Consider the following 14,273-nt stretch of genomic DNA (forward strand, 5'->3'; position numbering starts at 1 on the left):
GATCACACTGCCGGCCTTTCAATTTTCATATGAATCACGCTTGCAACAAAGTGGAGCTGGTGCCCATTTCCGCCAACAGGAAGGGCATGACACTGATTACATTCTGTCCTATGAGTAAAGAAGTCTTGGTGCAATTTTTCAGGGGGCAGGATGAGACCACGTCCGTGTTCATCTCCTTGTGAAGAATATTAGAGAAGGTATGAAAAAGGTTTACTGGATTAATCCCTGAGACGAGGGGATTGTCTCATGAGGAGAGATTGAGTAGACTCGGTTTGTATTCTCTGGAGTTTAGAAGGTGACATGATCTAATGAGCACAGTAAGAAGTCTTACAACACCAGGTTAAAGCCCAACAGGTTTGTTTCAAATCACAAGCTTTCGGAGCACTGCTCCTTCCTCAGGTGAATGAAGAGGTAGGTTCCAGCAACATTTATATAGACAAAGTCAAAGATGCAAGACAATGCTTTGAATACGAGCATTTGCAGGTACTTAAGTCTTTACAGATCCAGAGATAGGGGTAACCCCCGGTTAAAGAGATGTGAATTGTCTCAAGCCAGGACAGTTGGTAGGATTTCACAAGCCCAGGCCAGATGGTGGGGGATGAATGTAATGCGACATGAATCCAAAGTCCCGGTTGAGGCCGTACTCATGTGTGCGGAACTTGGCTATAAGTTTCTGCTCGGCGATTTTGAAGGCCGCCTTGGAGAACGCTTACCCGGAGATCAGAGGTTGATTGCCCTTGACTGCTGAAGTGTTCCCCGACTGGAAGGGAGCATTCCTGCCTGGCAATTATTGTCGCAGTGTCTGCATGGTCTCGCCAATGTACCACGTATTGGGACATCCTTCCCTGCAGCGTATGAGGTATGTACCGCGTCTTGCAGAGATTGCCATGGCAGGGTTGTGTGGTGTCGTGGTCGCTGTTCTGAAGGCTGTGTAGTTTGCTGTAAACAATGGTCTGTTTGAGGTTGTGCGGTTGTTTGAAGGCAAGTAATGGGGATGACCTTGGAAAGATGTTCATCTTCATCGATGACGTGTTGAAGGCTGCGAAGAAGATGTCGTAGTTTCTCCGCTCTGGGGAGGTACTGGACGACGAAGGGTACTCTGTCGGTTGTGTCCCGTGTTTGTCTTCTGAGGAGGTCGGTGTGGTTTTTTGCTGTGGCGCGTTGGAACTATTGATTGATGATGAGTCGAGCGCCATATCCCGTTCATACAAGGGCCTCTTTCAGCGTCTGTATATGTCTGTTACCCTCCTCCTCGTCTGAGCAGATCCTGTATATACGGAGGGCTTGTCCATAGGTGATGGCTTCTTTAATGTGTTTAGGGCTGAGGCTGGAGAAGTGGAGCATCGTGATGTTATCCGTGTGTAACCCTGCCATGGGAATCTCTGCAAGACGTGCCAGATCATCAACATGGGTGCCACCATTACATGTGAGAATACTACCCTCCAGGTTCGCGGTACATACTCATGCGACTCGGCCAATGTTGTCTACTTCACACGCTGCAGGAAAGGATGTCCCGAAGCGTGTACATTGGCGAGACCATGCAGACGCTGCGACAACGGATGAACGGACATCGCGCGACAATCGTCAAGCAAGAATGTTCCCTTCCAGTCGGGGAACACTTCAACAGTCAAGGGCATTCAGCCTCTGATCTCCGGGTAAGCGTTCTCCAAGGCGGCCTTCAGGACGCGCAACAACGCAAAATTGCCGAGCTGAAATTTATAGCCAAGTTCTGCACACATGAGTACGGCCTCAACCAGGACCTTGGATTCATGTTGCATTACATTGATCCCCCACCATCTGGCCTGGGCTTGCAAAATCCTATCAACTGTCCTGGCTTGAGACAATTCACACCTCTTTAACCTGGGGTTACCCCTATCTCTGCATCTGTAAAGATTTAATTACCTGCAAATGCTCGCATTCAAAGCATCGTCTTGCATCTTTGACTTTGTCTATATATATGTTCTGGGACCTACCTCTTCATTCACCTGAGGAAGGAGCCGTGCTCAAAAGCTAGTGATCTGAAACAAACCTGTTGGACTTTAACCTGGTGTTGTAAGACTTCTTACTGTGCTCACCCCAGTCCAACGCCGGCATCTCCACATCATGATCTAATGAAACAATAAATTCTTACGGGCTTGACAGATTCATTCTGGGAGGATGTTCTCCTGGCTGGGGAATCTAGAACTAAGAGGTACAGTTTCAGAATAAGGGACGGATCATTTAAAACTGAGGTGAGGAGTTTCTACACTCCACCGTAGGCCAATTGGTAGTAATCTTTCCTGTGAGTCAGTGGGCTCTGGGTTTAAGTCCCACTCCAGACAATCTAGGCTGACACTCCAGTGCAGTGCTAAGCAAGTGCTGCATTGTCAGACCTGCCATCTTTCAGGTGAGATGTGGAACCTCGGTGCTGTTTACTCTCTCAGACGGATGTTAAAGGATCCCGTGGTGCTATTTTGGAGAAGAAAAGGGATCTAGCTATTCCTGAGTCTTGGCCAGTATCTATCCCACGATCAACATTCATCAAAACAGCTTAACTGGTCATTATCACATTTCTGTGCATGGGAGTTTGCTGTGTGCAAATTGGCTGCCACATTTCCTACATCAAAACAGTGATTACACTTTTTAAAAAAAGTACTGAATTGGCTGTAAAGTGCACTGGTATCCAGTGATTGTGAAAGGTGCTTTTATTGTTTTCGTTTTTTTTCCCCTTTTTTTTTCTTTTTCACTCAAAGTGTTGTGAACCTTTGGAATTCTCTACCCAATGACCCTAGTCATTGAGTACATTCAGGATGGAAACATCTCTGTAGCATTCTAAAAATGGGAAATTAAAACAGGAACAGAGCTGTAAGGCCATCGGAATGGAGGAGGAATCCCTCCACGGGAGGGCTTGTGGCCTTGGCTGTTGCCTTCTTGTCCCAGTGTCTCCATTCTGGGGTGATTAAGAAGAGGGCCAATGGTCAAAGGCCTGCTGCTGGGAGGTACCTGCGGAGCTCCAGCTTTATCAGGTAACCAGTTCGCTGTGAGGAAGCTTCTGGTGGTGTCAGAAACATGCCCAAATGACCCTAACTGGCTCTCTTCCTCTGCCGGGCGAGTAGCCGCTGATTGCTCTGAGATGGAATACGTTGGGCCCAAAACCCTAATTCCCAATTTTTCCTCTGGTCCTCTACCTCCTTTGTCAACTCGGGGTGGCTGAGTGGATTCAGCCTCTGGACTCTCAAACTGATCCCCCCAGGGCTGCACTTCAGTAGTCAAGAACAGCTTTGCAGCACCTTGATGATCATTCTCCCTATGTAATCCTGGAGTGTCTGTCCCATCAAGCAGAGACATCACACCATCCTTTATGTCCACCTTCCCCTCTCCTCCTATTGAGATCAAATGAGATATTTTCCCTACTGTTTTGAAAAGAATTAACTGAGATATGATTAGCTGCTGCTGAAGAGAATCTTTTCCAGTGGGTGACGGGTGGCGGGGGAAGCAATATAATCAATGGCCTGACTTGAGATTTGCCTCTCGTTATTCAGTTCTGTAATATACAGTTTAAATGTCCTCCTTACCCTGACCTCTTCACGCCTTTCGGTACATTAAAGATAAAATATATGTCAAATCTTCTCTCTGAATCTTTTTCCTTAACTCCATATTTTGGCTAAACATTTGATGCTGTACATTCTCTAAGAGGAATTGTGTAAGATGTTGTCGGTGTAACAAATAATATGTTTGACTCTCCTTTCCAGCGGTCGTGTCTATGTTTACCTTGCCTGTCGTATATGAGAAATACCAGGTAAATATTTTATTTATTTTCAGGTACTTGGAAAAAAACTAAAGAAATGTAAATATTAGTGTTGTATAATAATGAGTATATTTATTTCAATAACCTGGGTTTTATGGTTATTTCCAGGCACAAATCGACCAGTATTTGGGACTGGTGAGGACCCATGTTAATTCTGTGGTGGCAAAGTAAGTTTGACATTGGAGCTATATGTACAAAGTATGAAGAGTAGATGATGCATTTGTGAAACTGGGGAAACATTATAGCCAAATTAGCCCTTTTCCTTGGGTTTGTGTTCATCTAAAAGGTGAATGGAGACTGAACTACAATTGCAGCTGAGGTGACAATAACCTCGAATGCACTTTACTTTAGTCCCCGTGCTAGCTGATGTTGTAAATGGTTCCCTCTCCACAGGTACCATTCCTTCTCTTTAAAAACTGCTGTCGTCACATTCAAACTCTCAAAATCCAACCTTGACTCCTCTGTCCCTGCAATACCTTCACTTTTCCAACCTCCCTTTCCTCAAAGGTTCTCGAAAGTGTTGACGCCTCCCAAATTTGCGCAACGTTGTTCCCACAACCCCATGTATCCAATCAGGCTTCCGCCCTGCCATAGGCCTGAAAGGGCCCTTATCAAATTCTTATGTGACATTGTGTATGACTGTGAATGTAGTGCACTCTCCCCCCACCTCATCCTGCTCAACTTCCCTCATCCTTCTCAACTTCCCTCATCCTTCTCAACTTCCCTCATCCTTCCCAACTTCCCTCATCCTTCTCAACTTCCCTCATCCTTCTCAACTTCCCTCATCCTTCTCAACTTCCCTCATCCTTCTCAACTTCCCTCATCCTTCCCAACTTCCCTCATCCTTCTCAACTTCCCTCATCCTTCCCAACTTCCCTCATCCTTCTCAACTTCTTAGTCACAAAATTATTCTACTCCAGTATGCGCTTTTCACGTGTTTTCATCTGCGGTAAACATGTCAGTTGGCATGTGGGTGAAGCAAGGATGTTCATAATGCACCTGTTTTTGCGGTTAATGGTTTCATTTGCCACTGTTGTCAAAAGGCTGGGAGCTTCCTCAAACCCGACAACACTCTCTCTGAGCCAGATGATTAGATACCTGGGAGAAAACTGAAATCATAACTACCCACAGTCCCAGAGGACCACAGGCTGCTCACCCCTTTGAGAGCTGACTGCTGGTGATTTAACCTGAGGGTCGCCACACCTCGGGCGGGGGTGGAAAGGTTGAGAAGGCGGGACCTTCATGAAGAGCCTCAGCCGGTATGGGAATTGAACCCACACACTTCACCTAAATTCAAGGCGGTTACACAATTTTTAGTGATCTCATTCTAAATACTCTCAGTAATTACCTTAGCTCCATCCATGCGGATGCTGATCTCTTCGAAAACAAAGCTTTTGCAGTGACTTCTCACCCAATTGTTGGCAATCTTCACAGTCCATTCTCATTTTGTTTTGTGTGTGTGTACATCGTGTCCGAGTTGCTTTCAGCAAACTATCTCAGGTGTTTTGACAAAGTATGACATGTTGAATGAAAAAATTAAGTTTGTTTTATTCACTCTCCCACAGGAGTCAGTGTAGTTAGAGAAGTCAGTCGTGAGGGTAGATTTTTCCAATTCTGTGTCTGTGACGAGGTAGGTCTGTTGTGAATTCAGCCATGTAGCAGCCTGGGTACCTTGCCACAGCACAGGCCTCAGGAAATCTAGTCTTATGTGCAGATTTCAAAGGATATAAACTCCTTTTATCCCTCACCAGAAACTTAGCAGGACTAGCCATATAAATACCACGGCTATAAGAGCCGGTCAGAAGCTGGGAATTTTGAGGTGAGTAACCCACCTCACAGTTCCCCAAAGCCTGTCCACCATCTACAAGGCACAAATCAGAAGTTCGAAGGAATAATCTCCACAAAGGGCGCAGCTTGTTTTGGAGCAGAGTCTGTATTTCTGCTCGGCTGTTGTAAGAGTCCATGAACCTCGCTGAATACAGTACCTTCAGCCGTTTCTTGATATCACATGGAGTGAGTTGAAGTGGCTGAAGACTGGCAACTGTGATGCTGGAGCCGTCAAGAAGGGACTGAGATGGATCATCGTCACTCCTGTCTGAAAAGGATCTTTTTTTAAGCTGTCATGCTGGGCTATCCCCGTCATTGAAGGTGGGGAAATTTGTGGAGCCTTCTCCTCCAGTGAGATGTTTAATTGCCCACCACTGCCGATGTTGTTGGCTGCCCTTGATTTGAGGATGGGGTCTGCTCAGGTTTGCGAGTTTGTGCTGTGTGTCTTCATGTGACTGATCAGGCCAGTTTTTGACCCATAGATCCTTAGGCACAATAAAGCAGGCACCCCACAAGGTCTCAAGTGCAGGATTTGCAGCCTTTTCTTTCCTTCTCTGCCAGTGCTCTGCCCCCTCAATAAAGCATTTGGAGAACTCTTACAGTGCAGAAGGAGACCATTTGGCCCATCGAGTCTGCACCAACCCTCTGAAAGAGCACTCTATCCAGGCTCACTCTTCTGCCCTATCCCCATAACCCATGCACTGATCATGGCTAATGCATCTAACCTTCACATCTTTTGGACACTTAAGAGGAAATTTTAGCATGGCCAATCCACCTAACGTGCACATCTTTGGACTGTGGGAGGAAATTGAAACACCCGGAGGAAATCCACGCAGACACGGGGCAAAAGTGAAAACTCCACACAGGCACTCGAGGCTAGAATCAAACCCTGGTCTCTGGCCCTGTAAGACAGCAGTGCTAATTACTGTGCCGCCAAAGCTTGATGCAGCCTGATGGACAAGTTGTCAACGTTTTGATCAGTTGATAGCAAGCTCCTCCTAGTCATTAATGTCAGTACTGCCGGATTTCAAGGATAGCTTCCAAGTGTATTTTTCTGACCTTCTCTGGAACTCTGGCCATTTGAAAATTGATGGAACACTACCTAGAGGGGAGACACTTTTCGGCCATCTGAACACAATGTCTTGAAGGACACCAGCATTTGTTTGACAAACTTTCCATCGAGTCCGGAGGGGACGGTGGAGGCATTACTGATGGAATTTCTTCAGCAATCTCATGTGTCATTGACACACTGCACTTCAGGGGTGCGGTGATGACAACTGCTCTGTGCTCTTGGACTTTGTTGACTTGCAACGTCATTTTTGTCAAACACTCGCTGACGTAGTTTGTTGAAGGACGGGCTTGCACAGCTGATGCTCTGTGGATCTCCTCATTAACTATGGCATTTTCAAAGAGGTGGCTGCCAAGGCCTGGGAAGTACTCAAACATATTTCAGAACTTCTCCTTCATAATGGGAGGTGGAATATTTAGTTGACCAGGTGCGTCCTGATGTGGGATTGTTTTGGCAGAATTCAAGAACTGGCCGCGTCTCTTTTCTGCACAATTGAAGAGATTGAGAGTGGCTCGCAAATCTGGTGTAGAGTGAGCAATGGCACCATAGTAGTCCACAAGCGGTAGATTATGTGTGGCGGTGACTAGCTGCTGTCAGGTGAATGGGGGCTATCCCATAGCCTTGCTTGGCATTAGTCTGAATTTTGAAAGTGACAGATTCCGATCTGAAACAGATCTGACCACCACCATTAACGACCTGATGTGGAAAGACTGCAGAGCTTTGATCTGCTCCATTGCTTGTGGGACCACTTAGCTCTGTCTATCCCAATGTGCATCCTGTTGGATGTGCTAGTAGTCTTCTGTTGTAGCTTCACCCAGGTTGATACCTCATTTTAGGTATGCCAGGTGCTGCTCTTGGAATGCTGTCTACTTCACTCCACATTGAACCAGGGTTGATCCACTGGCTTGATAGTGATTGTAAAGTGGGGGATATATTTAGTCATGAGGTTACAGATTATGATTGAATACAATTCTGCTGCTGTTGACAGCCCACAGTGTCTTGTGGATTCCTAGTTTAGAACTGCTAGATCAGTTCTGAATCTATTCCCTTGGAAGGGCAAACAAAGCAAAGGAATACCCAATAAATGGTAGGACACTATAAAGTGTAGAGAAACAGAGGGAATTTTAAGTATCTGTACACAGATCCCTAAAGTAGCGTATGAGTATGTTAAGAAGGCATATGGCATCAAGCTGAGCTATAGAATTTTAGTTATTGGTACGTTATGCTGGAACAGTATAAAAGACTGGTTAGGTAAAAGGTGGAGAACTCCCCATGGTTCTGGTCACACTGTAGGGAGGAGGCAATCGCACTTGACAGCCTACTAAGGTCTTTATGACGACGTTGCCAGAAATGGAGAACTTTCGATTTGAAGAAAGATTGGATAAGCTGGGGTTGTTCCCAAAGCAGCTGAAGGTGTATAAATCTGTGAGAGGCCTACACAGGCTGGATAAAAAGGGCCTTTTCAAAGAGAGATCAATAATAACCAGGGGCACACGGATTTAAAGTAATTGGTGGAAGGATTAGAGGGGAGTTGAGGAGAAATCTTTTGATCCAGAGGGTGGAGGGGGTTGGGAATTCACTGCCTGAAAGAGTGGAAGAGGCAGAATTGCTCATTACATTTACAATACACTTGGATGTGCACTTGGAAGTGCTGTAACCTATAAGGCTACTGAGCAAAAGCAGAAAAGTGGGTTTAGGCTGGTTGACACTTGTCAACCCTCACGGACACAATGGATCAAATTACCTTTTTCTATGCTGTACATCTCTATGATTCTGTGACACAATTGCAGATAAAAATTGTACGTTAAGCAAGTCATGATTATGACTTTTCCAGTATTACAGCATTCTTATATATATATATATATATATATATATATATAATCTAGCTATTGATTCAATAACTGCACATGTTGATATTTTCTAGTTTGCTTTGTTCGCTATTATTGAACATGGCTCATTTTGTGTGTGTGGGCAGGAGGGGGTGAGGGGGGTTGGATGGCAGAGCTGGGGGTGGGGGGGGGGGGGGGGGGGGGGGGGGGGGGGGGGGTGGTACACAGGCCGAGAGGGAGGTGCACCCAGGGGGGAGTACGTCAGATAGGATTAAGGGCCCTAGAGGGAGGCAAACCCCACTTCCCGCCTGAGGCTGAAGCAGACATACCTGCTGCTGACCTTTCCCCTGCTGGCTGAAAAATCGCAGCCAAATGGAAAGTGGCTGTTAATTATGGAGGGAGATAAATGGAGATGAAAGAGAGAGTTCTGAAGAAAGGTTATCAATCGGTAATGCTAACTCTGTTTCTCCCTCCAAATAAACTCTTCTGCCTGACCTGAAGATTGTTTCCAGCGTATTTTAGAACAAACTGGGAGTTGGGCTCGAAGTTAATTTTCAGGCCTACTAAAACCAGGGGGTGGCACAGCCTCCTTGGAAGCCATATCTTGGTGCTGCTTTATTATTTTTTTCTGAAATCACATGAATTTTATCAATTTGATTGCTTTCGAATCGTATAATTCACACACCCACATATTTTTGTGTCTTTTATTCAGGATTCAGGCCAAAATCCCAGGTGCGAAACGAAAGACCGAGTAAGAGCAACACGAAGAGAGACTGTTGGCATATGAAAGGGCACCTGAAGCAGAAGCTTTTCTGTATTCTTCAAATTAATCTGACCTGTCTTGGAGAGTTGTTAACCCATCTGTCAGCATCATGGTTTTAGAAACATACACCACTGAGACAGTCCCTCTCCCATGCTGTTTCCAAATGATTAGAATACCTGCAATCACTTGTGTCGATCACTAAGTATAGTAAGGAAAAGCAAGTAATGATAATTGTATTAGATGTGTTTTTGTGTTGCTTATAAACAATTGCATGATGTTGGGAGTCTTAATTCTATTTAACTTTCTAGTGTTTTCTGCTGCTATGGCAGTGCCTATAACTTTTAATGTTATTTGTGGCTAGGGCATTTCTGCTTTGGTGCACTTCTGCAATAGTCTAATTGCTCCAAAGCCACAGAGTCAGTTTGGCTTTATTGAGTAAAACAATAGAACAGTGGATCGATGTTTTGGTGTTTATCCAGCACAAACGTTCTAAGGATTATGTACTGTAATTGTGGCATTTGGTTTTGTAAACTAAAGAAATACAAAGCTCATGTTTTTCGAACTATTGTCATACTATTAAAGAAGTATGGAAACAGATTCCTGGCTTTTTCTTTTCCTCCCAGCCAAGTTGCTGCAATTTGTTTTTGATGAAATATAGTTGCTATAAGGCAAGTTTTAATTCCTGGTGGGAATGGCAATCCTGACCAGGAGTTTGAGTTGGACGCCGAGTAGATTTCGAATACATGGGCCGGGAGTCTCCCCTACCCGGCGGGGCGGGGGTCCCAGCGTGTTGGAGTGGCGTGAACCACTCCGGCGTCGGGCCGCCCCAAAGGTGCGGAAGTCTCCGCACCTTTAGGTTCCAAGCCCTCATATTGAGGGGCTAGGCCCGCGCCGGAGTGGTTGTCGCTCCGCCGGCTGGTGTGAACGGCCTTTGGCGCCGCACCAGCCGGGGCCGAAAGGACTTCGCTGGCCGGCATAAGTCCGCGCATGCGCCGGAGCGTCAGCGGCTGCTGACGTCATCCCGGCGCATGTGCAGGGGAGGGGGTCTCTTCCACCTCCGCCATGGTGAAGACCATGGCGAAGGCAGAAGAAAAAGAGTTCCCCCCATGGCACAGGCCCGCCCGCCGATCGGTGGGCCCCGATCGCGGGCCAGGCCGCCGTGGGGGCACCCCCCGGGGTCAGATCGTCCCACGCCTCCCCCAGGACCCCAGCGCCTGCCAGCACCGCCAATCCCGCTGGGCAGGTAGGTGTTTTGATTCCCGCCGGCGGGAGAGGCTTGTCAGCAGCGGGACTTCAGCCCATCGCGGGCCGGAGAATCACCGCAGGGGGCCCGCTGACCGGCATGCCGAGATTCCTGCTCCACTCCGAATCTCGGGTGGCAGAGAATCCCGCCCCTGGTCTCATTTGAATGTCCTCAGCCAACTGCTCACCCATTATACAGGGCCTTGGTGAGACCATATCTGGAATATTGTGTGCAGTTTTGGTTTCCTTATCTGAGGATGGAGGTTCTTGTTATAGAGGGAGTGCAGCGAAGGTTTACCAGACTGATTCCTGGGATGGGAGGACTGACGTGTGAGGAGAGTTTGAGTAGGTTAGGATTGTATTCGCTAGAGTTTAGAAGACCGAGTGGGGCTCTCCTTGAAAGCTATAAAATTCCAGCAGGACTAGAGGGTGGATGAAGGAAAGATGTTCCCAATGGCAGGGGTGTCCAGAAGCAAAGGTTACAGTCTTAAGGATACAGGGTAAACCATTTAGGACTGAGATGAGGAGATATTTCTTCACTCAGAGAGTGGTAAGCCAGTGGAATTCGGCGACACTGAAAGCAATTGAAGCCAAAACATTGTGGGCGCAATTTAACGGAAACATTTCTAAGGGTAAGTTTGGTGGGGTGTTTCTCGCCAGCTGTTTCGGTATATCCACGCCGGTATTTACCCACACTTAGGCCGCAATCTAACCAAAATAAAACAGAGTCCGTGCTGGGCGGAATTAGTGTGTCATTCTTGGCGTCCCTGTGGAGAACGTCCACGGAGGTCACACTGAGCATTGTGTCCTGCACTGAGGAGCTCCGCAGTGCAGAAGAGATTGGGACACCACTTTTAAATGGCGCCCCACTCTCTCAGCCTCATGACGGAACCCCCCCAGACCCACCAATGCCCCATCCCACCTGTTGGTTTGCACCTGTGTGAGTTTCCTCCGGGTGCTCCAGTTCCCCCCCCCCCTCCCCCAAGGTACCGTTCTGTGTGGTCCCCGTTTGTGGGGACCGGTGCTGCAGAACAGCGCCTGGCTTGGGTCTCCTCGGCCAGGTGGCTGATCGATCCACCGTCAGCACGGCTAAGTGGGTTCTTAAACTCAATTAGCCACGTGAGACTGGGTCCTGACAATTGTGGGCGGGATCCCGATTGTGACATCTCGTCACTGAGTCGGGCGCGACGAGGCCGTTCGATCGTGCCTTGTTCGTTTTCAAGAAGTTAGGTACAGCTCTTGGGGCAAAAGGCGTCAAAGGATATGGGGGGGGACAAACGGCAACATGTTACTGAGTTGGATGATCAGCCATGATCATAATGGCTGGGGAAAGCACGCATGAAGGGTCGAATGGCCTCTTCCTTGCTACGTTTCTATTTCTAGCAGAAAGCGGCAGCTGGTCCGATGTTTCGGACAAAGTTTGGGCTACATCTGAAGAAAGTTGAATCCATCAAGCACTTCTGTGCCTTCAGCCTGCAGGAAGGAATGGATAATCTTTGAACCATAGAATTCCTACAGTGCAGGAGGAGAGCATTCGGCCCATCGAGTCTGCATCAACCCTCTGAAAGAGCACTCTATCTATGAACCATGACCCCACCTAATCTGCACATCTTTGGACACGGAGGGGAAATAACCTGCACTTTTTTGCACTGGGGGGGGGGAAACTGGAGCACCCGGAGGAAACTCACACAGATGCAGGGAGAAAGTGCAAACTCCACGCAGACAGTTATCCAGCGGCCAGGGAATTGAACCCGGGTCCCTGGCGCTGTGAAGCAGCAGTGCTAACCACTGTGACCACGTGATAAGAGTTAGTATTTAGCTTGCATGATGGGCAGGAAAAAGGTCAGAGGGTGGAAGTTCTAGGTTAAAATGTCAAGAATCTGAAACCTCTTTTCAATATGCCCAGTTCCAGTTTTAACAGGGTATGGAGGTCGGGCAGTTATTTAAAAATGCTAATGAGGTCGCGTGCTTAAAAATGTAAACTTCTAGATTTAATGCCTCTAGCTCTGGCTTACCAGTGCTCCAGAAACCCAATAACTGAAGGGAGGGAGAAGGGCCAAATCCAATTGGTGGGTGTTTTTGTGGAACTATTTGGGGGCCACGAGGAGCAGTAGTGTCTCTCCAAGGCTGTGACCTTGCACCACAGGCCTCCCTGCCCGACAACCAGCAAACCAGCCACTCAATCTGGCTAGCTATCAGCCAGGAAATGGAGAGAGTCCAAATGCAATCTTATTAAATACTGTTTTAAAGAAGCTAAAATATCATGAACAAGCTTTACTTTTTTAAAGCGTGGAGATGTGTCTCAATTGAGAAATTCGACACTCAACAAATAAAAGTTGAATGGGGTTTTCAGGACAATTGAGGGTGGGTAATTGGAAATTTAGGACACTGATAAAACAAGATTACACCTCATGCAATCAGATACAACCATTACAGTGAAACTATCCGTGTCAAAAGTGGTCATTTTCATCAATTGCACAGGGTGGAGGGGGCAAGAACTCTCCTGGCGGGGCATGTATTGGCCGATGGCAGTTCCTGGATGCCCAAATTATCTGGAGCATTTGCGGACTCCTGATGTTGCTGTCAGTTTCAGGAGAGGAATGACGGCGAACACTGGCTGTCTCGGCATCGCTGCCATGGAAAATCAGTCTAATATTTTAAGCATATATCAAAAATCAGGTACAGGCTTGATTTTTGCAATGTTATGTTCATGTTCTGACTCATCAATATCAGGATCGTTAGTTCTGAGAAATGGACATAGATTAGCTAATCCCGTTTGTGCAGTAAACAGTTCCGGGTCAAGTACAACTCTGGACGATGCAGAATAAAGTTTAACAATACAGTCAATCCCAACCTCAGAAGATTTAATAAACCCAATTTGATCATTTTCCACTTCCCAAATTGACCATTGCATGAGTTAAATGACCAAATGCTGCTGAAATCTGGGCAGTATTGTGCTTTAGGCGAAACCTCATTAGGGACTGCCGCAATCTCAAATAGGAACAGACATTACATGAGTGTGGGCCGGATTTGAATCTAACTACAAGACGCAAAAATTAAGGTATCAGACACTTCATAATTCCAGCTTTCATTCCAAAGCTTTTCCCGTCCAGCGAGCATTGACTAGATTTATTATATTGGACTAAATGTTTTTGAGTCCTCATCTGTGGCCTAAAATTTCTCACTGGATGTGGATGACTGGCATAAGATTGTAAAATGCATCTTATATGTGCTTTCCCTGGAAGTCAGATGTTGCCAGATACGTGTTGCAAATATGCAAAAATTATCGCAGAGCTTCTCAAAGCTCCTTTAGATACATTTTTTGAGGCGTTGCTATAGTCACCATTTTCTTACTGTTGAATTATAAATTAAAACATGCATATCGTAAATTTCTCCACAAGGAGTAAAAACCTCACACAATCTCACCACTGAAGGTGGTGTTTCTCAAAATGTCACACCAGAACAATTCCATCTGCTCCATTTGATTCCTTCAGTAAAAGACCCCGTGGCTCTCCAGTTTGTTTTTCTAATTTTGCTAAAGGCAGATTGAACCCTCTAAGACCCATCTGTTACCTTCTATATACCAGGAGCCTGCTGCACCTGTAGAAACAGACAGCAGCAACCGTTTGCATCTTCAGGAGAGATGGGGAGAAATAAAATACTTGCGGCCAACAAAACAATAACTGTACAGAGGGTCCTTCCTTTGCCCATTTTAATGTTTTCATGTTGATTATATAGAAAATAATTAATGAACCT

The 14,273-nt window shown here is 46.4% G+C and overlaps 1 protein-coding gene across 1 annotated transcript in view; it reads left to right on the plus strand.

Annotated features, from left to right (window-relative positions):
- The window catches only part of rtn1a (reticulon 1a), a 246,876-nt gene extending 237,004 nt beyond the window's left edge, over positions 1-9,872 (plus strand). Inside the window, 3 exon segments of the mRNA XM_038775894.1 lie at positions 3,732-3,778; positions 3,896-3,954; positions 9,225-9,872. Coding sequence (XP_038631822.1) covers positions 3,732-3,778; positions 3,896-3,954; positions 9,225-9,267 — 149 coding nt within the window. The 3' untranslated portion in view covers positions 9,268-9,872.
- Positions 9,873-14,273: the final 4,401 nt, after the last annotated feature.

The sequence above is a fragment of the Scyliorhinus canicula genome, chromosome 2 (genome assembly GCF_902713615.1).
Source record: "Scyliorhinus canicula chromosome 2, sScyCan1.1, whole genome shotgun sequence".
Classification (NCBI taxonomy): Eukaryota; Metazoa; Chordata; class Chondrichthyes; order Carcharhiniformes; family Scyliorhinidae; genus Scyliorhinus; species Scyliorhinus canicula.